This window comes from Genypterus blacodes, unplaced genomic scaffold (assembly GCF_046128005.1).
Source record: "Genypterus blacodes isolate CSIRO-AG114 ecotype Tasmania unplaced genomic scaffold, CSIRO-AGI_Gbla_v1 ptg000058l_1, whole genome shotgun sequence".
Taxonomy (NCBI): domain Eukaryota; kingdom Metazoa; phylum Chordata; class Actinopteri; order Ophidiiformes; family Ophidiidae; genus Genypterus; species Genypterus blacodes.
The window spans coordinates 3736255-3747500 of NW_027466870.1; the positions used below are offsets into that span (position 1 = coordinate 3736255).

General features: G+C 47.7%; 2 protein-coding genes across 4 annotated transcripts in view; both read left to right on the forward strand.

Annotated features, from left to right (window-relative positions):
• Nucleotides 1-255: 255 nt before the first annotated feature.
• On the forward strand, nt 256-8462 carry uap1 (UDP-N-acetylglucosamine pyrophosphorylase 1). 2 transcript variants are annotated; one of them, XM_076153237.1, is made up of 11 exons: nt 256-409; nt 1067-1374; nt 2413-2617; nt 2964-3139; nt 3228-3400; nt 5010-5203; nt 5322-5462; nt 6138-6326; nt 6505-6546; nt 7635-7701; nt 7804-8462. In XM_076153237.1, the coding sequence occupies exons 2-11, from the start codon at nt 1089-1091 to the stop codon at nt 7894-7896; spliced, it is 1566 nt and encodes a 521-aa protein (XP_076009352.1). In that variant the 5' UTR covers nt 256-409; nt 1067-1088; the 3' UTR covers nt 7897-8462. The 2 variants fall into 2 exon arrangements, with proteins under 2 accessions (XP_076009352.1, XP_076009353.1); XM_076153238.1 differs by lacking the exon at nt 6505-6546.
• Nucleotides 8463-10631: 2169 nt separating this feature from the next.
• The window catches only part of ddr2a (discoidin domain receptor tyrosine kinase 2a), a 23380-nt gene continuing 22765 nt past the window's right edge, over nt 10632-11246 (forward strand). Inside the window, exon 1 of one of the 2 annotated variants that reach the window (XM_076153236.1) lies at nt 10632-10848. The gene's annotated coding sequence lies outside the window, so the exon portion shown is untranslated. The remainder of the gene's footprint in view (nt 10849-11246) is intronic. The other variant, XM_076153235.1, reaches the window with a different exon arrangement.

Consider the following 11246-nt stretch of genomic DNA (forward strand, 5'->3'; position numbering starts at 1 on the left):
ATACGTAGTCGGTCTGTGGTAGTAAAGATATGTTTAATGTCGGCAGGAACCATCATCATCATCACCACAAAAAGGAAAAATGAGCTACTGACTGATCAAAAAAGAAGTGAGCACAACATTACGAATCAAGAACTTCCAAGTTGTGACGCGGTGTGCTCGGTTCGGGCCCAGCCAGCTGGGACACCCGGCGTTCCACCCCGCCAAGAGCCCCATTCCGCTGTGCTCCCAAGAGACAGGGAGGAGTACTGACATTTACGAGCAGCACGCGAAGGCAGCCCTACTGCCACGTCAGGGCGTGACGTAGCCGGAGGTGTAGTCCGGGAGGAGGCGCCGCAGCTCAGAGATACGAGACCCGCACAGGATCGGCGCCTATTAATGATCCGAAAGAGCAAACAAGCAGGAGCCAAAGGTGAGTTTGGACTATTTCATCCATATTCTTTGATTTTTTTTATGCGCACTGATAACTGGCTGTGCGAAACTGAAATGCTTGAACGTTTGTGTGTGTTTCTCTCTCTCTGTCTGTGTGTGTGGCCGGTAGTTGCTGCTTGTCACTCGCGTGTGCTTGTGAAACACGGCAGCTTATCCCCCCCCACACACACACTCCACACACACGGACATACTTTTACTCAGTGATCGCCCCGATGCCAGCAGTTAAATGAAACAAACTAACCATGTTTCATCACATTGTGTTCGTGCAGGACATTTCTGTGCGGTAGGCGAGAGCTGCCGATGAAGACATGAGGCTGGAGACGTTACACAATGTTAACGTTAGATGTTTGATATAGTTAATGTAGTTTAAAATCATCTGTCATCCGCATATTAGACCTTCATCAGTGTCAGTCTAATTAGTGGGCGTGCTTTTCAAATACTTTGCATTCTTTGCCTGGTGTGATTTTCTGGTCCAGCAGCCTGGGTGTGACCTGAAACACACACACTTACTGTAATAAACTGTATCATTGAGTGTTGTTAGAAGGAGTCCAGGTTTAATAAGCATACTAGTTGTTCCGGCCCAAACAGAGACTTTCTCATCACACAGTTTCATCTGTTTCTGTGTTGTGTGTCACAGCTGATCTGAAGCACCGGTCGCCATGGACACAAACAGCAGCAGCAGCATACTCGTCCAGAAGTTGTCTGAAGCAGGTCAGTCTCACCTCCTGCACTTCTGGGACAAGCTGAGCCCTGATGATCAGATCAGCTTGACCCGCAGTCTGGAGCTGATGGACTTCGGGGAGATTAACACATTCTTCAAGAAGGCCATGGAGACGTCCGCCAGCATCAAGGAGAAGATGGACACCCGCATGGAGGCGGTGCCCCGGGACGTGCTGGGGAGCGTGACCAGGGACAGGGACAGCGTCAAAGACTGGGAGCTAGAAGGTGAGCGGCAGCACAGTGTTGTTATGGAGACGGCCCTAAAACTTACACCTTTATTACCAGAATACAACATGCTATAAAGCAACAAGGAGGGAATTGATTTATAGCCTACAGCACGTCTGGGAACAGCACAGGCCATTTTACCGAAAGTATGATGTCACGAAAGAAGCCCAGCAACAGTGTTTATACAAGTGAACCCACATGTGTCGATGGTGAGATAGGAGAAGTGTCTTTGGTTGTTGTGTTGTGTTTGTTTTAAGATGGTTTAACACACTCAGAGGAACACAAAGGAGTCCTTCTGCCTCAGCCTTGTGTGATGGCGTCTTCAGAATTCCTATTTGAGCTCTGTGCTGTCAGGAACTCCCTGTTTGCCTGCCGTGTGGTTCTGTAAACTCACAAACCGTTCCCTCCTGCAAAGCTCCCACAGAGGGACCAGCCAGCTTGTGTTGCTCATTATGCTTTTGCGCAATCTCTCCTCTCTGGGGTGATGATGGAGTCTGAGCGTTTAGTGGGGTTTACCCCGAATGAGGACAATGGTGGAGTTGGCCAACAGAGAACATCTGGTTTTGGTTTAGGGTCTGACGTTAACGCTGCTGCTGCCTGACCTCATACATTAGGTCATACTAGCCTGACAGGACTAGGACCGCCTGATTACAGCCCAGCAGGCCTCCCCCCTCCCCCTCCAATGTAATATACTGTCGTTGCGCTCTGTAAGTAGAATGTCAGTTGCGTATCGATGTCACGTAGCAGCTGTTTATGTAAGATAAACATTATAAACCAATAAACCAAGGAACTGCAATAAAAGCAAATCCTGTAGAAATGTCTGATATCACGTTACCAAAGTCCTTCAGGCTTAATACGCTTCATCAACACTTAACTGCTTATAATTGTTGTTATCTCAGGTGTTTGTCCAAAGGTAATAAGAAATGCACTCTGGCCTATCACAGATTAGATATTGTGCTACATTCTGTCCCATCAGATCAATATGTCCGCCTCTAGGTGCCACCCTTCACCCTCTTCTTCCTCTGTGTCCTCCTTCAGGCCTGAGCTGCATCTCTCAGAGCAAAGTAGCCGTTCTGTTGCTGGCCGGGGGGCAGGGAACCAGGCTGGGGAGCTCCTACCCTAAAGGCATGTACGACGTCGGGCTGCCCTCCCACAAAACCCTCTTTCAGATCCAGGCCGAGCGCATCGTGAGGCTGCAACAGCTGGCTGAGCAGAAGCACAACGTGAAGTGCTGTATCCCTTGGTAAGACGTGTGAACGGCTCCGTGTTCTAACCAGCTCACGCGTTTTGGCTGCGTGGTGATGAACTTGTTCACTGTCAGCATCGGACAAATCTTATCAAGGGAATTTCTGTTCCTGGAACGTTGAAGTTCCTGTTTGAATGGAGCCGAGGTTACTTAGAGGAATGTAGAAACCAGCAGGGTGCATGAGGTCATCATGGCACAGTAGTGCTGTATCTGAGATTGTATCTGTGTATGAGTGTGTCTGTGTGTCTGTTAGTTTGACATTTGGCACACTCCATTACTTGATCTGATTTGGCGTACATGTCCTGGTTCCCTCAGTAACAAACTCACCATGTGTTCCCTTCAGGTACATCATGACCAGCAGCAGGACGATGAGCTCCACCAAGGAATACTTTGCACAGAACAAGTACTTCGGTCTGGAGAAGAAGAACGTCATCTTCTTTCAGCAAGGAATGCTGCCGGCCCTCGACTACCAGGGCAAGATCATATTGGAGAGCAAAGGGAAGCCCTCCATGGCTCCTGGTACGTTAGACTTCAGTTAGACGTCTGTGGGCCGTTTGCTTCTGTGGGAGCTTCTCACCTGACCTCACTTTGTGTTTCTGTGTCTCAGACGGGAACGGAGGACTTTACAGAGCGCTGGGAAACCAGGGCATCACCGACGACATGGAGCAGAGAGAGATCCAGTTCATCCACGTCTACTGCGTCGACAACATCCTGGTCAAAGTTGCAGATCCCGGCTTTATTGGTTTCTGTGTGAAGAAGGGAGCGGACTGTGGAGCTAAGGTTACTCTCTCTCTCTCTCTCTCTCTCTCTCTCTCTCTCTCTCTCTCTCTCTCTCTCTCTCTCTCTCTCTCTCTCTCTCTCTCTCTCTCTCTCTCTCTCTCTCTCTCTCTCTCTCTCTCTTATTGTATTCTTTTCAATTAGTCACTATCTTAAACTGCCTGATGTCATAAAAATAGTGAGCTTTCTTATTATAGACAGTAACACAGCAGGTATGAAGTACAGTTTTAATTAGTGCATACCTCTGCCAAGGCACACCTGGAGGAGGAGAACAAAGCCACCCACACACACGCACACACTCCTCTTTGGTCCATGTCCAAGCTGCCCATTAAGTTTCATTAAAATCGGTTCCTAACTTCCTGAGTCATCGCCCTGCTGACGTACAAACACACAAACCAAGTCCCCAGTCAAGCCTTGGGGGCCCATATCTGATCCAGTCTAGTAGGATTAAATTCCTGAAGTTCTTATCGGCTGACAGGTGCTTCGATGGCAGTGGCTCAGTGGTAGAGCTTCCGCTTTGAAACCGGAGGGTTGCTGGTTCGAGTCCCTCCCGAGGTGCCCCTGAGCAAGGCACCGAACCCTCAATTTCTCCCCCCTCTGTAACTTACTGGGTGGTAATGTAATGTAAGTCGCTTTGGATAAAAATGCTAAATGCTCGTAATGTAATGTAATGTAATGTAATGTAATGTAATGTGAGCAGAGCAGCTGTACCTCCCACAAGGCGCCACTAGGTGGTGACGGAGGCCAGGTTTCCCCCTTGGAGCCTCTCTGCCGCTCGGTGGTTTGTTTGTGTCTCCAGCTTTCTAGGAAATGTGAGGGTTGAGCCCACAATCGCTCAGAGAATGTTGACCAAATATTCCTCATGGAGTCAGATAGAGAAGAGAGGAGAGTGATACACATACGATACGGTTGCTTTTGTTTATTTATTTATACTGGTTTATTATCTCACATTCTCAGTTGATTTTGTGAGCACATCCTGTTTAAAAACCACACAAAAGAGGCAAAACCAGCATTTAGAAGTGAAGTTGAAGGGGAAGTGAACCCAGGCTGACCCTTTCTGGACTTCACATCTCTCTGCAGCGCCACACTGAAACAAATCTTAGCGTGCCGATGCTTTGCCATTATTATATTTTCCATCTTATAAGGAGTTGGAGTGAAGCATTGGACGGCGTGGAGGGAAGTGAAGGTCATCCAGAATCCCACTCCTGTTTGAAATTACCAACTCGGCGGTGCGGTGGAGCGGCGACGGTTGGATCAGAGACCCACCCTCCCCGTCGTAAATTACAAAGCTCCGCTACAGTTCATGTGGCCTCACCCCTCCTCCCCCTCCCCCTCTTCCTCCCCCATCCCACTAACCTCACCAACCCCTTCATCAGGACTCCCACTCTGTTATTTGGATCCAACAGATGGAGATTTTCATTCAGTGCAGATTTTCTAAAATGGAATACATTCATCAACGTCTGAAGCTTTTGTTTCTGAGTCGCTTCTGTGATATTAGAAGCTGATGTTTTGTAATTATGCCCGATAAGAGATTCCGCAGAGACGATGAGAGAAGAGGGAGTCTCTCTTTAATAGCTCAGTTAAACTCATGTGAACTTTCTTTTCTTCTCAGGTGGTGGAGAAGACCAACCCCACAGAGGCGGTGGGCGTGGTGTGTAAGGTGGACGGGGACTATCAGGTGGTGGAGTACAGCGAGATCACCCTGGCAACCGCCGAGATGCGCAGCGCCGACGGCCGACTCATGTTCAACGCCGCCAACGTAGCCAATCACTTCTTCAGCTTCGCCTTCCTCAAGGACATCGTGCAGTAAGACGAGTCGACCCCGAGCAAAACTATCAACTGTCAAGAATTCATCCATTTGTCTTTTGTCAACGTCGCCCTGACCGATTCCCTCGTTTCTTTGTTTTGTTTCCTTCCCGATCAGGAAGCACGAGCCGAGGCTGCAGCACCATGTGGCCCAGAAGAAGATCCCATACATGAACACGGAGGGAGAGCTCATCAAACCAGACAAACCAAACGGCATTAAAATGGAAAAGTTTGTCTTTGACATCTTCCAGTTTGCCAAGTGAGTGTTTCCATGCAGGACGCCGGTGTGTTTGCTGTCTCACCTCAAACAGAGCCGTGAAAGTAATAAGAGCGGAAAGAGAACTTCTTGTTCCAAGGCTGGATCACATATGTTCTCTTGGCCGCCCCCCCGCCTGTGTTCTGACTCCTCCCCCTCCCCCTCCCTCTGCCCCCTGTCCACCGGGCCCAGCCGGGCTTTGTGAGGTCCAGTAGACCTGGGCCGCCAAGCTGTCAGGAGGAGGATGGAGGTTTATGAGCTGTTCCTTCATCCCTCCTCCTCCTCCTTCAGGGTTAGATGACATCAGCTCTGAGTCACGCCGCTGCTAATAGACGTTTACATTTAATGAAAGGATTCCTCCACTGATTGACTGCTGGGGAAACACAGCTGTTATGTCCGAGCAGCTCCTCCTGCTCACACATGAGGAAGCTGTGATTGTTGCTGTTGGTAATGAGCTGAAACTGATTTGCAGCAGAGTCCAGATGTGCTGATCCACTTTGAAGCCACAAACTCTTTGTATCTCACTTATGTTTGCTGCTAAGAACATTTATTTATCTCTACGTCTGTGTTCAGGGGCCATATTGACATCTGTGCTATGGTTTCTGTAATCTAATGTGTCTGTAAAAGTGTGTTCTGATTTCCTCATCATCCTCTTCTGTCCGTGTGTCTCCCCAACAGGAACTTTGTTGTGTACGAGGTGCTGAGGGAGGACGAGTTCTCCCCGCTGAAGAACGCCGACAGTCAGGACGGAAAGGACACGCCCACCATGGCCCGACACGCCCTCATGTCCCTGCACCACCGCTGGGTCCTCAACGCCGGGGGACACTTCATCGACGAGAACGGCACACGCGTGCCGGCCATACCCAGGTGACCGCAGCATGCATGCCGGGACACACACTTAACACTTTGTTGGATGCGTGAAGACAAAGAGACACCCCCTCCCCTTCCCTCCACACCTTCATTTGTATTGTAGACATGGTATTCTTTCAGCAACACGTCTCTCATGCTTGGTGTTGCTCCTGTGTGTCTCGTGCAATGTTTCCAGAGGCGGAGCAGCAGGCAGTGTCACAGCTGATGGCAACAGAAAGTAATTATCCCCCTGCGGTATTGAGTGCATGGTGACGGGGTTTTGGCTTTCTCTCTCTCTCTCTCTCTCTCTCTCTCTCTCTCTCTCTCTCCCTCTCGCTCAGTCGTGTTAACACTTCATCATTACCTTCCTGATCCTTGGTGTCCCCTTTCCGTCTTCCTGGACAAATGCCAGTCGGCGGGCATTTCTCTGTTTTCTTCCACCGCCTGTGAGAGAAAATGCCGGCGTGGATCAGGTTCATCCTTCTTTTAGGGGGGAACTCCTGGTCGGACGACGCACAGGCGTGATTGGCCTGTGTGCTGGGTCGTTTCCCCCCCCTCTCTCAGATTGTTGCTACTAATTGACAGAATGTGTTGCATGCTGGGTAATGGGCTTGCCTTTCCCCTTCTTTTGGAGAACAGAGACCATTCTGCAGTAGAGGATGCAACTGTCGATCATTGTGTGTGAAGACGAGGCCGACTCTTCCACCTTTTCCAGATCCGTCTCCTGCCTCATTGTTAGATTCCCATCCTGAGCATGTGCTTGGGTAACATTCGCGCCCCACGTGGATGCTGCTCAGGCTGCGTAGCTCCTACATGTTTGTGTGTCTGATGTGTGTGTGTCTTCCTTTAATCACTCAGCCTTTCTGTCATTCCGAGCTCTTTCCCACGATGCAGTTTAGCGCGCAGTGTGCTGTCGTCACGGGCAGCCTCATCCTGAGCGCCTCTTCTCTGATTAAGTGATTGTCAGTGATCTTCTTTATCTAGAAACAAACGAATGAATGATGGCAACACGGTGGAAAGTTCCCTCCCTCCCCCCCCTTGACAGGGCGGAGATGGAACCATGTTACCACTCGTTCATCTGTTTCCTTCTAGGGGAAGGGACTTACGGGTCAGAGGACTAATCACTGGTCATGTATGGGAATGATGAAGCCCTAATGCTTTGCCTTTGAACCCTAATCACAAGCCACAGTAGGAGAACAGCTGTGTTGAGGATCTGCAGCCGCTCCTCCAGGCTGAAGTCCCTCTGCATCTCCAACACACAATCACTCATCCTGTTGCTTCTTCTTTTCTTTTTTTTTTTTTTTCTCCCGCCCCCTTCCAACGCAGCCTGAAGGACGGGACAGACCTGCCAATCAAATGTGAGATCTCCCCTCTGGTGTCCTATGGAGGAGAGGTAAGGAGGCCGCGGCCTGAAGCGTTCAATGGGAACTCCAGGTGTTGTTGTGATCCGTATCATCCTGATGGAGTCACATGGCTTCTTCTCTTCTTCTCTAAGGGCCTGGAAGAACTCGTGAAGGGCAAAGAGTTTCATCCCACCCTGACCATCGACCAGGACGGAATCCACGAGCTGGTGAAGAACGGAGTGTAGAGACAGAGACAGAGAGAGAGAGAGAGAGAGAGAGAGAGAGAGAGAGAGAGAGAGAGACAAACCCAAAGATCAACCTGCCTTTGTCTCTGAATTTTAGCAGGGAGAAACTGTGATGTCATCGCCCGTGCAATAACAATGTGTCCGCGTCTTCCTCCTCCGAGCGGACGGGACGAGCGAACTGAAGTGTGTGTTTGTGTGTGTGTGTCCTGTAGTGTTTGCTTTTTGCTTTTTGCTTTCTATGTCCGCGTCAAAGTAGCAGCAGCAGCAGCTTCGTCGTTTGTTTTCCAAGAGCACTTGAACACAGCATGAGATGAAGGATGGAATCCCTGCTGGGTCGACTGACTGAAGCGGTCTGCAGGCTCTATTTATTTAGCTGAGACTTTGATATGTCCTGAATGATTCTGTACTGGGGAGAATCAACATCCACTCATTTTACTGTGTGATCGTTTTCCTTTTTCTTTTCTTTTTTTAAAACATGGACACTACAATGTATCAACAAAGGACTGAGGTGAAATGATGAAGAAGGATGTGTGTGAGGTGTGATTGAGGTACAGGATCTGGGCTGTGGGGGTATTTATGATATCTGCTTCTGCTTGAAAATGAGATATTGATCAGCTTTAATGAAACAGTGATTTTTATCCTCTTTTATTATTAAACTAATTTCCTACTTGGGGGAAAAAAAAACGCTTCTGTACGAGTCGTGTGTGTGTGTGTGTGTGAGTGTGAGTGTGTGTGTGTGTGTGTGTGTGTGTGTGATCAGCTGGATAGAATGAATAGAAATGTTACAAATGCGTTCAAATCTGCGTTGAGCATTTGAATGTGTGACTTTCTCTCTCCCCCTGGTCTGTGTGTGTGTGTGTGTGTGCAGAGTGTGTTTTTTGCATTATAGCTCCTGGTGTGAATCAGAGTTTCCAGCACATGGTTTATGTTTAAGATGGGCCAGAGCATCCTACACCGCTGCAGTACGCTCTGTGGCTCCGCTCAGTCTTCCTCTGACTCACTTTCCTTCTCTGTCTCACTCTCCGACTCCATAACTACATTACGGCGTGAATGAAAGACGTGTCTGTGGTTCATTTAGTACACACACACACACACACACATAATCCTCCATGCAGATTTTATATTCTCTGGAAAAGATGTGTGATATCGTTAAAACAATTTTGAGTTTTCTACCCAGATCCTCCACATCTCTGAGGATGATGTTTCCACGCGAGTAGATGAGGAAATCGATCAAATTCTCCATTAAATTGGGATAAAATTGGTTGATGCGTTTGACTGCAGGAACCCGTCCATCACTCTGAGCTGCAGCGGTCTCATGGCTTCCTCATCAAGTTGCTTTTCCACATCACAAGAGGAAGAAACTCAACCCAGAGATCACACTGGTCTTCTGCAATTCAATCCACATCTCCAAACATTCATTGGATTTCTTTTGTCTGGTTAAACACAAAACAGGCAGCAGATCAGACAGAGAAACACTCATTAGCACAGTGGTTGTCTACATTTTAGTACCAGAACATCTAAGCAACACCTCATCAGCAAACCACCAGAGTTCACCCAAACCCTCAGGCGTGCGTGTGTGAGCTTGGCTGATATTGAGAGAGATATTTTACATCTATTCTACGTCGTTTTCGGCCGCTTTCAACCGCAGAAATCTCCAGCACACAGGAACTCCAGCACAATTCTGTTTATTGGTCTTGCATGTGAAAAGAACTTCTAAGTATTTTATTGCTTTAAAGAGAAATGTGCAAATTCATACGTCTGTGACCGAGGCTATTTTCGCTTGAAAACTTAAGCCACGACTTCATGCTGAACTCTTTAAGGTCAAGGAGAGACTTAAGTTTTCAAATTTGTAGTCGAGCACAATCATTTGCTGTCAAAGACACCCAAAGACGCAACACTTGAGATATTGTAAGAGCCGCTAAATTAAAATAATTGTTCACACGTGCTGAACAGCGCCCCCTCTGGAAGACTTCAGAAGTGTCAAACACAAACTGAATAATAAAAATAATAAACCGAATTTGATCGTACAACCAAGACTTCATTAAATTACTAAAATGATTAATTTGAAGATTTATTTGTGAATATTTTGCCAAAATAACAATAATAATAGTTTCTATATGATTTCAGTTTCTTTGATTCTCTGTAGAAGTTTCCAGTCGGGTGCAACGCAAAGGAGCGACTGTAAGAATCACAGGTGGAGGTTTCTTCAGTTTAATATTTCACAAATTGCCCCAATATGTGTGTTTAAAATGCCCCTAAATTCCAGTCAGTCAGGGCAAGAATTACCCCATAGAATAAAAAAGATGCTTTCTGGCCTTTTGTCTGTCAGTCTCTTGGTTTGTTCATCATGTATTTGCAGATTTGCATATTCTCCTAAGTGCGTTTAATACTCGTTCATGCTTGATGTGACAACGACAAACAGTTTGAATTTGATAACTTTGTTTCAAAATGACAGAAATGACAGCCTACAAACCCAGCAGACAGCAGCACAAACATTCCCTTGAGTTATAGTCGCTTTAGGCCGGAGCTGTCAAAAGAAAGGCTCTTTTCAGGAGGAATAAAGCTTTCTGATTGGGCATTGGGTTCTGCCTTAATTGAAACCTTATGTGTGGCATGTGGAATTCTGGGACTTTGGCACGCTCCCAAGAATCCACAGAATGTTAAAGGTTTTTTTTTCTGCCTCTCTCGCTCACTCACTCGCTCACTCGCTCGCTCTCTCTCTCCTCTCTTCCCCGCTCCTCCATCCCCTCCTTTCCTATTTGCAGGAGTGTCTTACATCAGCCTAGTGAGACCTGCCGAAAGCGACTGACGGACAGACAGCAAGCGAGGAAGAGAGAGAGAGAGAGAGAAAGAGAGAGAGAAGGGCTCGGATTGTAACATCCAGCCATCTGAATCTGGAATAATCCCTGACGATCCCTGAACAAATGGTTTGAAAGGAGAAACATCTGAGAAGTAAGTCAGCTTTGTCTTCTTGATCCCATTGCGCTTTTCTTTCCCCAATTGGATTTCAAACTCTGATCAGCTCCCTTGGAACTTGTGTGGTTTTCTCTCATGTCCGTAGCTCTGCTTTGTGAACTCTGTGTACCTTTGTCTGTGTGGAGTTGTTTGCATGGCAGGAGCTGGAGCGGTGGACAGTCGAGCGGATCTCTGCCAGATCCAGCCTGCACTCCGCTCTGCTGCCTGCAGATCCAGCTGTTACAGACAGAAGCCATTGCATTCTGGCTCATTCCTCCCTTTAAACTCCTTTTCACTCCAAAGTAATAACTGTTACAGAGAGTCATGCTTAGGAAGAGTAAACATTTGAATCAGTTCAGCTGCTGAACGCTTTGTTTTGGTTCCTCTGTCACTTC